This window comes from Leptopilina boulardi, unplaced genomic scaffold (assembly GCF_019393585.1).
Source record: "Leptopilina boulardi isolate dan_hultmark-lab unplaced genomic scaffold, ZJU_Lbou_2.1 LbouV2_66, whole genome shotgun sequence".
Classification (NCBI taxonomy): domain Eukaryota; kingdom Metazoa; phylum Arthropoda; class Insecta; order Hymenoptera; family Figitidae; genus Leptopilina; species Leptopilina boulardi.
In genome coordinates this window covers 445,564-461,609 of record NW_026138012.1, presented here as the reverse complement: position 1 = coordinate 461,609, position 16,046 = coordinate 445,564, and the positions used below count along the sequence as shown (strand labels likewise).

At 31.8% G+C, this 16,046-nt stretch overlaps 1 protein-coding gene across 2 annotated transcripts in view; it reads right to left on the bottom strand.

The window, feature by feature from the left end:
- The window catches only part of LOC127290437 (amyloid-beta-like protein), a 694,733-nt gene that overhangs the window by 327,332 nt on the left and 351,355 nt on the right, over positions 1 to 16,046 (bottom strand). For both annotated transcript variants that reach the window (XM_051318992.1, XM_051318991.1), the window contains exon 10: positions 15,620 to 15,691. In XM_051318992.1, coding sequence (XP_051174949.1) covers positions 15,620 to 15,691 — 72 coding nt within the window. The remainder of the gene's footprint in view (positions 1 to 15,619; positions 15,692 to 16,046) is intronic.

Sequence of the window (16,046 nt, the reverse complement as noted above, 5' to 3'; positions counted from 1 at the left end):
TATTTGTATTTTATCATATTTTATTATTCAAAATGTTTTGCACATATTTCAAATAATATATAAAAAAACAAAGAAATGCCATTTTTAATTATAATTTCCAGAAGAAAAATAATATTTTCGTTTTTGGCTTTTAACTCAAACGGCATTAAAATAAAATGTATCACGCAAGAAGATAATTGTTCTTGAATATATTTTAAAGAAAGTAAACCATAAATAAAAGGTGTGCTTGCTATTTGGAAAATTTTCATCTTGATAAGTAAAAATCGGCCAGTTCTGTGGATTTGCCCATAGTATGTCATCCTAATCATATTGTCTCACGACTTGAGAGCATCATTTTTGCAAATATTATATTTGTTAAAGATAAAGTGAAACGTAGTAATGGAGAATGGTTTAAAAAATTAATTTCTTGCAAATAGAAGGAATTTATATTACTGTAGATGGTGTTAGGTGGCACATTCATTTTCAATTAATGTTAATTATTGGAGATAATTTAGGTCAAAATAGGATTTTTGGATTTACTGAATCTTTTTATGGATCAAATTGGTGTCGCATTTGTGAAGCGTCTTCAGATATTATTGCATCTTTAGCAGAAGAAAAAGAATCGTTCTTAAGGTGGAAGGGCCCACGCAGTAAGTCGAAAGCAAACTTTTTTTTTCTAAAAGTTGAAAAAAAAAGTAAATTCTATTATGTAAAATAAAAAATCATATTTTCAAATAATTTTTTTATGTTAGAACGTACAAATTTGTAAAAAATTAAAATTAAAAAAAAAAATAGTAATATTTTGAACAATGTAGTGTTTCGCCGTGCGAGACGTGGCAACACTGCAGTCACTGCAGAACAGCTGATGCACACAGCACACAGCTAATTTCTACGTAACTTATTTTAAATCAAAATAAAATATAATGAATTGTTTCAAGAATAAATAATTATGAGTTACAAGAATTTATTCATTAACTTTCTTGAAAAAAAGATAAGTAAAGCAATATGTTCTAAATACTTGGATATATTTAAATCTTCCCGCCATTCAATTTCTCCCTCACAAAAGTTGCGCTGTTGCCACGTTCTCTGTGTCTCTCGTGTCATAGAAAAAATTACATCCAACTTTAATTTTTGGATTAAAAATACTCGGTAACTAAACAGTAAATTGTACAATACTTGAAGCATTATGATCCTTGAATTTCAAATTAATTTTGCTTTAATTTTGAGATGAATCCTTATTGAGCATAAAAAGTTATGAAGTAATATATATCGAGTTGTCAGTTTTTCGTTCGCAGCGGCCATAAGCACAATGCTAAGTAATAAGAAAAATAGTGAATTTCGGACGACAATATCTTGAAAACCGTACGATAAAAATTGCTCATATTTAACAATAATGTGCATTAATATGTTATTCAATTTTGCTGAAAGTTTTACACGATTCCGTACACTTTGTGATTTTGACCCTTCCACCTTAAGAAACAAACAAAAATACGAAGAAGAAACAAATTTATTGACCAATGGTATTAAGGAGTCATGCGCGTTTCCTGAAATATTAAATTTTCATATTGCAGAAAATTTAAGCATGAATTTAATGCTCGATGTGTTAGAAGGCGTTTACGTGTATGTATTGACATTTATATTATTTAAATTTGTTTTAAAAAAAAAGTATCTCACTTTAGAAAAATTGAACTGTAGAATAAAAAATTTTCCTTTTAAAGATAATTCAAATAGACCACCAGAAATTTCTTAATAAGATTGAGTAGTAAAAATCGGTTGAAAATGTCAGCATCGGAAATGTTGTCCTTAGTTAGATTCTATGGTCTTATTGCTGGAGATTTAATTACTGACGAGAATGATAAATGCTGGAAATTATATACATATCTAAGACAAATTATAGATATACTTTGTTCACCGCGTGTAATTTCGTCCGATGCCAAGTACTTAAAAATATTAGTAAAAAAACACAATGAATTGTATGTAAATTATTTGGTCCCCTAAAGCCAAAGTTTCATAATTTAATTCATTATCCTAGGATTTTATTAGAGAATGGTCCATTCATTAATTTTTGGTGTGTGAGGTTTGAATCTCGTCATAGGGATATAAAATTAAATGCACAGTCAACAAATTGTTAGCAAAATTTATTGATTACAATTGCAACGAAACAAATGTTACAATTTCGCTCGATGCTTCAGACCTTCGATTGTAAAACATCGATTGTTTTAGGTTCTCGCTTAAATGACTCATTTGAAGAATGTTATAAAGAAATAAATATTTGTAATGTTTCGTACAAAATTGGAACTTTTGTTGTAATTAATTTACAAAATATTGAGAAGGAATTTGGACAAATTGTCAAAATTATTAGAATAGATAATAATATTTCCTTTAAGGTTAAAATATATAAAGAAATAACATTCGACGAATATAGTCATGCTTATTTTGTTGACGAAAGCACTGATTAATTTAAAATTATAAATCAAAAGGATTTGCCTAAAATTGTGCCTTGCTTATTATATTTTTAAGAACGACATACATTTCATTGTAACAGATTATTTATTATAATTTGTATGATGTAATTTTTTGACAACTTTTAATAAAGTGTAACTTTTTTGTAGTAAAAAATGCGATTTATTTCTCGCATTTGTTTAATAAATTATTTCCATCACTGTACTATCAGACTTTTTAAATATTGTACAACAAATAAATTTTAATATAATCATGTTGCTTGTAAGAAAATAAAATAAATAAAATTTAATTTTCAATTATATTTTTCAGAATTAGACTTCTTTCTGTAAAAAAATCTTTATTGAATATGAAAAAAAATTTTTTAGAGCTTTGATCTTAAAGGTTAAACAAAACAAAATTTGAATGAATTTAATATTTCTAAATACATTAAAAGTTTTAACATTCTATCAATTTTAAATCAGAAATTAGGTATTGCCTAAATGCTAAATTTTAATTCTCAAAACATAAAAATTTATAAAAATAAATTTTTATATTCTTTTAAGTTGTAAGAAAACAAATCTATACATACATAAATAAATAAAAAATATTTCCTAATACCTTGCATACAATACCTTTCTTTACTTTCTATAAGAGACCGCATAGTTCTCGACATACAAGTCGCGCAGCTTTCCCATAGTGTGGGATAGCTGCTGCACCACTGCCAGTCCGCTGCGATCCCGTAAACCGAACATCAGTGCTTCTTTGAGTAAGAGATCGCAGCGTTACCACCACTAGGACGTCACGGCGCCAAATTTTTTTTCAGTGTGGCAATTGTTTATAAAAAATCCTCTAATCCAAAATAGTCCATATAGGGCTCGTTGGATGCGGAATTACGTCAGCTTTCAATTGGTACCTTCAGGATTGCAATAACTTTGTTTATTTGTGAAATATTTCATTTTTTATTAACATGAATTAATTAATTAATCAATTAATATCTCGAAAATAACAAAAAAGGACATCTCAATATTTTTTGTGGTGAAAATACACACTTTTAGCTTTAAAAAAAAAATAAATAAAAAAATAGAAAGAACCGAACTTAAAAAAAATTCGAAAAAATGTTTAATTTTCAAAAAAGGGGTCAAAATTTTAATTTTTTTTACACAATTCGAAAGAGCTGGAAAAACCTTTTCGAAAACATATAGAACAAATTTTTCTTCTTCTTTCTGTTTAAAAGTTTACAAGTCTTCAAATATTTACTGTTTAAATTTTTCAAAAAAATTCAACCCCCTGCCTTTTCGACAGCTTTTGAAAAAACCCACGAAGTAGTATAAGGAGATCCCATTGTCCGGAAAAGCTGAAGCCGTTTTCCCCGTTTCTCTTACAATTAATGGAGGTGTCGAACCCTAACGGGAAAATTTGATAACTCCGAAATTTCGTCTGCTAAAAGTGACATGAGTGATGTAAACATGGAGAATCTCCATTGATATAAACATGATATAATTATTTATATTGTGTAAAAACACAGTAACGAAGTAAAATTAGTAACTGCAAGTGAATATAAATTATTAAACTGTTTATATTTTATTTTAATTATGGTTGTGATAAAAATATACTTTAATAAGATAATTCGTATTTACATATGAGAGATTCTTTTTCAATCGCCCCAGCCCAAAAAGTCAATGTTCTGGGATTAGCTTCATACTTTGGTATGTTGTCCTATATGATAGCAATAAATCCCTAAAATATAAACTAATTTAAAAAATATTTGTAGAAAGTAGAGGGGGTTGAAGTTTTGACGTTAAGGGTAACATTGTCATTTTCAAATCCGTATAACTATGACAAAAGTTAATGGATTTTAATTTATCTATAATGAATTTTAATGCATTTTTCACGTACTTTTCAAAAATGTATACGAAATTTAAAAAAAAAAATTTTGACCCCTTTTTTTTCAAAATCAACCCTTATTTTTCGATTTTTACCCCTTCGGGAATTTTTTTTTTCTTATTTTCATTGGAAAGCTGAGGTTTTTTCCCATGAGCTATGTAAATATGAAAATGGGACAACAATAATTTTGTGAGAAACAGAATATTAAAGTAGGCGGTGCCGATAAGGGGTATACTTGGAGATCATCTTTGAGGATTGAGGTAGGCACCGCCTAATTTAATATTATGTTTCTCACAAAATTATTGTTGTCCCACTTTCGTATTTACATAGCTCATGGGAAAAAACCTCAGCTTTCCAATGAAAATAAGAAAAAAAAAATTCCCGAAGGGGTAAAAATCGAAAAATAAGGGTTGATTTTGAAAAAAAGGGGTCAAAAATTTATTTTTTTTAATTTCGTATACATTTTTGAAAAGTACGCGAAAAATGCATTAAAATTCATTTTAGATAAATTAAAATCCATTAACTTTTGTCATAGTTATACGGATTTGAAAATGACAATGTTACCCTTAACGTCAAAACTTCAACCCCCTCTACTTTCTACAAATATTTTTTAAATGAGTTTATATTTTAGGGATTTATTACTATCATATAGGACAACAATTTACCAAAGTATGAAGCCAATCCCAGAACATTGACTTTTTGGGATAGGGCGATTGAAAAATAAATCTCTCATATATTTAAAATGAAACTCATCATTATTATTTGGATTGCATTGAAAACAGTTTTGTAAATATATTTATATTTTGTATTGCTTTTAGCACAATTTGTTTTGCAACCTTCAATGGAACCACTAATCATATTTCCTTACTATTCTTCGAATTATTTACAAAATCCAGAAAAAAACAAACCGATATAAAAACGATCAGTTTATGCAGGTTATGTCACGGCAGCCACTTTGCGAATGTTCAATGTGTTAGTAACTGTATGTACACATTTTGTGTCAGTGTGGATAACTAGTTCCCAACTTTTCCGATAGATTCGACACCTCCGTTAATTGTAAGAGAAACGGGAAAATCAGCTTCAACTTTTCGTGGGCTTAATATAGCAGTGGGGTCTCCTTATACTACTTCGTGAAAAAACCTTACAATACTTCGTGGTTAAATTACTCACCCCTAGGGCTAAACTATGAGCAAGTTACAGCCCGATTCGATCAACTATTTTTACCTAGTTCGCTACAGGAACTTTTACCCATATATATTTCGAATGTGAAAATATTCAAAGTCACTTTTTTCGAAAAGCCCTCCGCGGATTATTTTAGTTATTGGATTTTTTTGATCAGGGAACACTACTGATTCAATGTCAAAAAGAAATTTTGATTTTCAAAGATTTTAAATTTAAATATAGTTCAGACGCACCGTGATTGTCTAAAAAATTTCACACTCTTCCAAGCTTCACAGTGGTCCTCAAGCATCGACAAGTTCGACTAAAATGGATCCAAAAATTGACTGAACAAGCTTTTAGAAGACTATTCGTAAATGTAAAAACTGGTATTCATAAAATCCTAGCTGATCGTTTTGTCAAAAAAAGTTAAAATTACATTTTTCGAAATGTATTTTTAGCATTGTATTACAGTGGATGTACCAGTTACCGTCCATGTCCCAGTTTCCATCCATTTTACAAATATCTCGTATAGTAATTTAAATTATTTTTTAACAATAATTTATTGCTTTTGGCACGCAATCAACTTATTAGTTTAAGTAGACAAGTAAAAGAAAATAATTTTTTTATAAATGTTATTTTGAAAATTAAACTGGACGGAAACTAGGTCTTAGGTGGACGGTAACTGGGACATCCACGGTATATACTGTTCAATAATCAACAATTATATCTGTAATGTTCATTGGTAAACCATTTTAGTGTACAGTACGTACTCACTAAGCATTAGCATATTTAACTTATAGTAAAATACATACAAAAACTTGTAGAATAGCTTATTAGATTACTCTTTATAGACGCTAAAACAACTTTGTCCAAAATCAGAACCAATTTTTTTCAAAATATTTTTAAAGTGCGTTTTACAATAATTTTTCATCTTTTAAGATTATTATTAAACTTAATTTAGCTTTTTCAAGTTGAAATTCCATCCATTCATATCAATGTATTCGTGCATTAGTTTTGTAACGTCTTGTAACAACTGACTGATTAACTTATTGCTTGCGCGCAAAATCAATTGCTTTTTCCCTATTTTTAAATGAGTTCTCATGAGGAGAACCGGAAGAAAATATGCGCACCATGCAGTCTATTATTGACAAATTTTTTAATTAAATTAGTTAACTTTTCGTTTATAAGAAACTTTTCTGGTTTAACCTTTCCAAAAGCAATTTTCCGACCGCATTGTGCACATGTTTTCTTCCGGTTCTCCTCATGTGAACTCATTTTAAAATGGAGAAAAAGCAATTGGTCTTGCGCGCAAGCTATAAGTTAATCAGTCAGTTGTTACAAGAAGTTACAAAACTAATGCACGAATACATTGATATGAATGGATGAATGAATGAAATTTCAACTTGAATATAAATAGATAAATAAAGCTTAAATGGTAAATTAAGCTTAATGGTAATCTTAAAATATGAAAAATTATTGTAAAACGCAGTTTAAAAATATTTCGAAAAAATTTGTTCTGATTTTGGACAAAGCTGTTTTAGCGTCTATAAAGAGTAATATAATGAGCTATTCTTCAAGCTTTTGTATGTATTTTACTATATGTTAAATATACTAATGCTTAGTGAGTACGTACTGTACACTAAAATGGTTTACCAATGAACATTACAGATATAATTGTTGATTATTGAACAGTATATAATACAATGCTAAAAATACATTTCGAAAAATGTAATTTTAACTTTTTTCGACAAAACGATCAGCTAGGATTTTATGAATACCAGTTTTTATATTTACGAATAGTCTTCTAAAAGCTTGTTCAGTCAATTTTTGGATCCATTTTAGTCGAACCTGTCAATGCTTGAGGACCACTGTGGATTGAACATGCATGGGGCTTAAGTCACACCTATGTTCCACATTTCAGTGCCGTCTGTGTACGTATAATTTCTTCTCAAAAATAATCAAATATATTTTATTATTTAAGATTTGTATTGTATGGGACTGACGAGGTACCTGGGTACCTTTTGCTTTTTCAAATTGGTTTTTTTCGTAATTTTAAAAATCGTACCGGTTTTTTGACATCTTAAATTTATCCATATAAAGTGTTTCAATATTATTTATAATGTACCTTTTTTATTTATTCATTCGAAAATAATAAACAAAGTTTCTTCACCATTAAAAGACGGACAAGGTACCCGGGTACCTCTGTACATTTAATGCAGATAAATGTAGAAATTTTTTTTAAAGATTATGAAAAATTACATTGAACAATTTTTTTAATTTTTATAGTAAAGAACATAATTTTTTTATAAAATATGTAATTTAGTTACTATAGTTAAATACTAATATTCATTAAAAATCGTTAGTTTTTAACTTAAATATTACCGTAAAAATGAAGTTTGAATAGAATTAATTTGTATTAAAAATGAATTTTAAATAATAAAAAAAATTTCTTACATTTTTATATTTGATTTCATAAATAATCTGCCTAAATATGTACCTGTTTTGCAATAATCTAGTAAATATTATATACACGGATACTATTCAATAAAATCAATGAAATTGTGAATATATACAAAATACTTAATACGTAATGAACAGTTTTTTAATAATCAACTAATAATGATAATTTTCTATTAGCAAAAAGAAAATCTTATTTTAATATGAGTCTTAAAATCAGCGCTAGTAGTTGTAATGGAAATTGAATTGCGTAAATTCAGCAAAGTTGCCTTAAAAAAGTTGCATCTTAAGGGGGGCGCCTACTTTATAGAAAGTCAAAAAATGTGTAAATTTCAGGAATTTTTTTCTCAAACGCATTAAAATAAATTGATACGAGTTTTTGTGTATGTTTTCTTAGATAATTAAACCTTTAAAATATAATTTTTTTATTAAAAAAAATAAAATTTAATAATAAAATAAACGTTATATACTCGCTGCTGAAATTTTCCAATTGCGTCCAATCTAGGTTCCACAATTCTGATCAAAAACAAAAATTTTTCTTCAATCGTACATTAGTGCCTTCTATATGAATAAATTTTTTTTTTAATTCGAATTTCCTCCCCTAGGGGCCGTAGAACCTTGTTGTTGGTGGGGAGGCTTATGAATTTATTCGAGCACAGTCTCCGGACCCCATTCTTTTCCTCGCTATTCTGTGGAGGTCTGCTTTCGTGAGGGAGGGACCGTCCGGAAGTTAGAGGAAATTGAATGAAGAGGAAGCGACCCTTGGTGGTCAGAAATGACCACCACCGGAAACGGAGGAGATAAGTGCTCGTGTAGATTCAACCGAGAAACGGCCCCTTCAGTTTCTTGAGGGGCGAGGAATCTGGATTAAGGAGGCGCGAGTCTTCTAGCCCCCCCCCCCAACCCCAGATGTTTTCGCCGTGTCGATGGATGAATGGTACCAGGGTTAACAAATTCATCTCGCCCCTGTGGATGGTTGGCGCGGACGGAGATCAGCTTTTAATCTTGCACAGGTTTGGCACTCGTAAAGCTCGAGGTCGACTATGCCGATGTGTGGATGCTCTGGCGCTCTGCGGTGTCGTGATGGAGGTATCGCAAACGGAGACTCTTAGACACCAGACGAATTCTCAGCAGTATTTAGTTTTATCCTTGCATAAAGGGCTCTGTGAGGACGGACCTTCCGTTCTCTTTATTCGTGGGATCGAAATGGAGACTACAGACAATACAAACAAATGTGTTTCGCCCGAGAATAACGAACACTGTTCGGAGAGTCAGTATTCATAGCTGGAGATATTGCGCTAGGAAGAAAGTGCACCTTCAACGTTACCTTCATCCTCCGCAATTTCGCCTTAGAATTAAACGGGACCTGAAAGGGAACCATTAAGTTCTCAGGCTCTGATACAGAACAGTTCAGAACCATCCCAAGGTTCCACTGTTCCTGTGTCTGAAGTCCTAATGGCGAGCTTAGTGGTAAAAAGCTCAGGGGCAGTGTAAGAAGGAGGCTGAAGAGGCTTAGGAAGCAGAACCGGCAAGGGTCTTAACCTGCTTCTTCCACGACTTCTATTTCTGCTAACAGTAAAGCTAGGTCTGTTGGTCAGGGCACGAAAAAGCGTTCGCGCCGACAAGACTCAGACGCCTGCCCAAAGCAGGAGAAGAGAAGGAGTCAGGGACCCATGGTAGGAACCGCCTCATTCTCTCAAGTGGCAAGATCGTCCTTTTCAGGAGCGATTATTGCGGAGGGGCACCCGAAGGTTAGGCTCACTCTGGATCAGATGGTCCTCTTCAGTGTATCTATCTTCAATGAAATCACGAGATCCACGGCTGAGCCTGCACCTCGTTTTGGTGAAGTTCGCCTCTCAGGAGGGGCGATTTTAATTGAATGCCTTGATTCTGATTCTCGGGAGTGGTTAAATGTCCACGTACCGAAAATTGGTCAGGCAATCGAGGGTGTGTCACTTAAAGTGATAGATCCTTCCAACCTAATAAAGAGGGTCAGGGCGGCTGCTTGGGTATCAGATCCAAAGGTGGACCAGCTGCAATCCTGACTAACCTCAGGAGACAGAATCTTGGGGTGGATATAACCAATTGGAGGTTGTATTCGAGTGGCGAGACAACAGACTCAGGCGTAGTTTCTACGGCTGTAGTCTGGACTCTCGTGGTAGGTGTTTCAGAGACTCAGCTGGGTGTGCTCAAGTCTCTCTACTACAAACTGTGTCTCGGTCTTAGGCAGATCACTCTTCGAATGAGTAACCACAGAACGGACCCGGAGAGTGGTGGGCAAAGCATGCGTAGGTAAGCGACGAAGGATTCCGAGGGTCTGTCCTAAACTTGACGGGCCACGGAATTCAATGTTCGCAGATTAACTTCCATCACTGTAAAAGTACAACAGCGATTCTAGCTAAGAGCTTGACAGCGATGCACACAGCTATTGCCTTTGTTTAAGAACCTTGATGTTTACAAGGTTAAGCTTAGAGGACTGAGTAACTGGGGAATTAGTGTGTTCACCACAGGAATTGGCACCCAGGGCGTATATAGCATATAAGGGAGTAAATTCGTTTCCTCTTTTAGAGTTAACTAGTCGAAATCTGGCAGTTATAAAAGTCATGTATCGAGATAAAAATGGAAGTAACAAAGAGTTGATTCTTGGTTGATGAGTTAATCCTCTGGTTACTTTCCGGGATCTGAAAATGAACCCTCACCACCAGACGAGGTGATAAGACACCTACAGGTGAGGCAAAATTCCTGAAATGTCCGAACAAAAAATTAAAAGTTCTCGAATTTAATCCATACTTTTCTAAAATGTTGTTATTGTTGGTGAAAGTCTAAAAATCAATTATTATTGAATTTAATAAAATAGTTTTTAAATTACAACGTTTTTAATTTTTGACTTTTGAAAAAAAAAATTTTTTTCAATGTACAATATTTATAAGTAGAATGCATAAAAGTTAACATATATATAATGATTTTTAAAGCTTTTTTGACGAGCTACACGCTGTTAATAAAATTTTTTTTTTTAAATAACATTTGACCTTGAAATTCAAGGTCAAAATGTTAATTTACATTTATCTCAAAATCGGATTTTTTAAAATTATTTTTAACTATCTCAATGGAAAGCTTGACTAATTTCCTACAAAACATGTAATTTTCAGAGTGGGATCTTTTAAAGTTTTTGAGATATTAATTAATTAATTAATTAATGTTCATAACAAATGAAATATTTTACAAACGAATAAAGTTACCGTAATTCTGAAGTTAGTAATTGAAAGTTAACGTAATTCCGCATCCAACGAGCCCTATATGAAGTATTTTGGATAAGTAGATTGTTAATAAACAATTAGTTAACATTGCAATTGTTTATTAACAATCTACTTATCCAAAATACTTCATATAGGGCTCGTTGGATGCGGAATTAGCTTAACTTTCAACTGGTAAGTTTAGATTTACGATAACTTTATTTGTTTGTAAGATATTTCATTTTTTATTGTTATTTAACTAAAATTGAACAAAAATACTTCATATAGGGCTTTTGGATGCTTCTTGTTAGTAAAAAATAAAATATTTTACAAACAAATAAAGTTATGGTAATTCTGAACTTACCAATTGAAAGTTAAGCTAATTCCGCATCCAACGAGCCCTATATGAAGTATTTTGGATAAGTAGATTGTTAATAAACAATTGCAATGTTAACTAATTGTTTATTAACAATCTACTTATCCAAAATACTTCATATAGGGCTCGTTGGATGCGGAATTACGTTAACTTTCAATTACTAACTTCAGAATTACGGTAACTTTATTCGTTTGTAAAATATTTCATTTGTTATAAACATTAATTAATTAATTAATTAATATCTCAAAAACTTTAAAAGATCCCACTCTGAAAATTACATGTTTTGTAGGAAATTAGTCAAGCTTTCCATTGAGATAGTTAAAAATAATTTTAAAAAATCCGATTTTGAGATAAATGTAAATTAACATTTTGACCTTGAATTTCAAGGTCAAATGTTATTTAAAAAAAAATTTTTATTAACAGCGTGTAGCTCGTCAAAAAAGCTTTAAAAATCATTATATATATGTTAACTTTTATGCATTCTACTTATAAATATTGTACATTGAAAAAATTTTTTTTTTTCAAAAGTCAAAAATTAAAAACGTTGTAATTTAAAAACTATTTTATTAAATTCAATAATAATTGATTTTTAGACTTTTACCAACAATAACAACATTTTAGAAAAGTATGGATTAAATTCGAGAACTTTTAATTTTTTGTTCGGACATTTCAGGAATTTTGCCTCAGGTGTACTGTTATCAGGAGGGACTTTTTCTCATTCTGGGTTGTGATGCCAATGCACACCATGTTACTTGGGGTAGTACAGACATCAATGATAGAGGTGTGAAACTTCTGGATTTTCTAGTTGATACAGACCTAGATTTCCTTAATCAAGGAAACGAGACTATCTTTGTTACTAAAAACAGGAGGAAGGAAGGAAGTGCAGGATTGGTGAGTGTCGGATGAAGACTCACTTTCAGACCACAGACTTATAACGTTCAGAATAGAGTCAGCTGCTCGTGAATATAAGAGTGGTCGTAATCCTAGAAGTACCAATTGGGCTTCATATTGTGAAGACCTTAGTGACTCCATAAAATGCTTTCCTACTAGTTATGGTACAGAAGAGGAGTTGGAACTTTCAACAAATTTTCTGCAGGATTCAATTATTTCCGCTTTTGAGAGAAACTGTAACCCAAAAAGACTTGAAACTAGCAGGAAAACTACTTGGTGGAATGCTGAGTTGGAAAGTCTTAAGGGTAAGGTGAGAAAGTTGCTTCATAAAGCAAAGAAAAATAGGAATCAACAGGCATGGGCATTGTACCATAACGCTCATAATTCCTATAAAAAGAGATAGACAAGGCTCGAGCATCCGGCTGGAGGAGTTTTTGCGAAGGTATTGAGAAGATACCAGAAGCATCTAGACTTCATAAAATTTTTGCCAGAGATGCTACAGCTAAGCTGTCTTCAATAAAGCTGCCTAAGGGACGTTTTGCCCGTGACAGAGCTGAGTGCCTGAGGCATCTTATGGGAATTAATTTCGCAGACTTTAGAGAATCAGAGCAGAGCAGTGGGGATTGGAATTCACGTAAATGTCGTCCTGGACGAGAACACTGAAAACTTGCATCCGACATTGTGACTCTGGAAAAGATTGATTGGGCTTTAGGCCTGTTTAAGTCATTTAAGGCACCAGGGAGAGATGGCATATAACCGGTTTTCTTACAAAAAGGACTACGGTATGTTCGTTTACCCTTGGTTAGAATCATGAGAGCAAGTATAGGTCTAGCCTACACTCCTGAGGTATGGAAATGATTAGGGTAGTGTTTATTCTGTAGAAACAGCCCTTCATTCAGCGACTAGCAGTATAGAGGAAGAGTTAGACTCAGGGGGTTATGCAGTAGACAATTTTCTAGATATAGAGGGTGCTTTCCCTAACAGCAGTAGTTAAGCAATATGCAATGCGGCTAAAAGATGTGGCATACCAGATCCAATGATTAGGTAAATTAAAGGTATGGTCCATAATAGAGCCCTGGAAGCAGAGTATGGAGAGGCCACAATAAATGGCCTAGTTTCCTATGGTTGCCCTCAAAGCGGGGTTTTATTTCCTCTATTGTGGAGCTTAGTTGCCGATGAGTTATTAGTAGAACTCAACGGCCAGGTATTTTATACGCAAAGCTATGCGGACGACTTCTTGATTATTGTAAGAGGTCTCTCGTTAGATACACTCTTAGAATTGACAGAGAGGGCATTAGGCATCGTCAAGAGATGGTGTGAATGAACTGGCCTCTCTGTTAATCCTGACAAGACGGATATAGTTATTTTTACTAGGAAATACAAGATTCCCACTGTGAGAAAACCTGTATTTTATGAGAAGGAAGTGCCTTTTTCCGATTCGGTTAAATATCTAGGAGTGATTCTGAAATAGAAGCTGATTTGAAGAAAGCACTTAGAGTATGAATGTAGTAGGTTTTGCACTACTTTTTGAGTTTGCAGAAGGGCAATTGGATCATCTTAGGGTCAAAAACTGGATATGGTTCAATAGCTCTATCGTATGGTCCTGTTGCCAAGGTTTCTGCATGCATCTATTAAATTTTTTTTAAAGTCATGTACAATTTTTAATTTTTACTTTCTATAGAAATCTTTTAACTCATATAGAAGATAATAATGTACGATCGAAGAAAAAATTTTGTTTTTTTGTTTTTGATAAGAATTGTGGACTCTAGATTGGACGCAATAAGAAAATTTCAGCAGCGAGGCGTTATATATATGACATTTATTTTATTATTAAATTTAATTTTTTTAATGAAAAAATTATATTTCAAAGGCAATTATATATATATATATAAGAAAATATCCACAAAATCTCGCATTAATTTATTTCAATGTGTTTGAGAAAAAAAATTTCTGAAATTTACTCATTTTTTGACCTTCTAAAGTAGGCGCACCCCTTAAAATAAGACCTCTTTTGGGCCTTAAAATAATAGTTTCTTTTACAGTGTGATTATTATTTTCATTGAAACGTCCACTACACTTAAAGTTAATTGAACTACTTATTTTAATACAAAATCTTCAATAGGTTAAACATAGGTATCCAGGTGCCTCAACTGCCCATAGGAGGTGTTTTTTCAGTCCCGTAAAGGTTAATACGTAGCTGACATTGCCTCACATACGTGTTTATTCTTCTTGGTTATGTTAACCACAAGCGGTTTCTGTTGGAATTGAATTTGAATTCATTTAAATTTAAAAATTAACTCCTGTGTATTGATAACTTTCTCGTTTTCTTTTATGTATATTGTTTTAGGTAAAATTTCTTTTACCTACATACTGAATTAAAAAACAACTTTATAGTATAATCCCAATGCTAGTAGATCCGGTATAAATAGAGATTTTAGTATTTGTGTTAAAAATTTGACATTTTAGATGGGGGTTCTTTTGGATAAAAAATCAGCTAAATGGTTGATATCTAACATGTGGGTTGTTATCTAGTGGTAGCTTTGGATTATATCTATTTGAAGAAATATAAATTACATCTGGAACAATGCTACATTTTAAACAAGACTTAAAAGAAATCTTGATATTATGTAGGTTAGTATTAGATCCAAAGAGTTGATATCTACAATACAGGGTGATATATAGGTGGCTTTGTACCAAAAATTTTTTTTTATTTTTATTTTATCAAGAAATAAGTCTTTTACGTAAATTACAGATAATTTGTTTAAATGCCTGAAAATTGTTATTATAAAAATTTAATCGTGATAGAGAAAAAAAAGCAACGGATTCAGATTCAGCGACCAAAAATGCTTTAGGAATGCATAATCAGGTTCACTGACAATGAGTCAAAAAAAAAATGTTGTGGTCCTTTGTAAATAGGGCTTGACCAATCTCTTCAAACTTGAAAAACTTATAATAAAATTTCGTTCTGTAACCATATTATAAAATTTCAAATTAATTTGTTTTACAAAATGTATATTAAACGAAGTTTAGGGACTGCTGGTGATTGTTACAATGTGGATCTTTTGGATATTAACAACCCGTCGTTATTCGGTCAAATAGTAAATAGAGATTAAATGCTGGTTCACTGGAAAATAATACATAATTTAATAAAGTAACCTGATTCAGAAATATTAAAAATGTAATATAGTGCACTTACGTTTGGAGGGATTTCATTCAAAGATGCTGTATAACAAGACATTGCATCTTCATTTCTTTGTCTTACTGACTCCTGCAAAAAATAAATCTTGTCTTTACACGAAAAACACAATTTTCTATCTTTTCAATCTTTGTATTTTAAAAATATTTTCTTTAATATCTGCACGGGAAATGCGATTTCGAGGGCCTTGTAGAATACGCCCGAAATAGACTTTTTTATGTTATGTCACATGATCGTGAGAGAAATGCTCATTACCCTAATATATTCCCTCATATTATTGTTTAAAGGTTATAACTCTTCAAAAATGCACAGTTCACATTTTTCAAAAAATTTCAATCCCTTCCCTCTCCTACAGTTTTTGATAAAACCAAACAATATTTAGTGGTTAAAGTACTCACCCATAGGGCTAAACTACCCAAGTAGCACG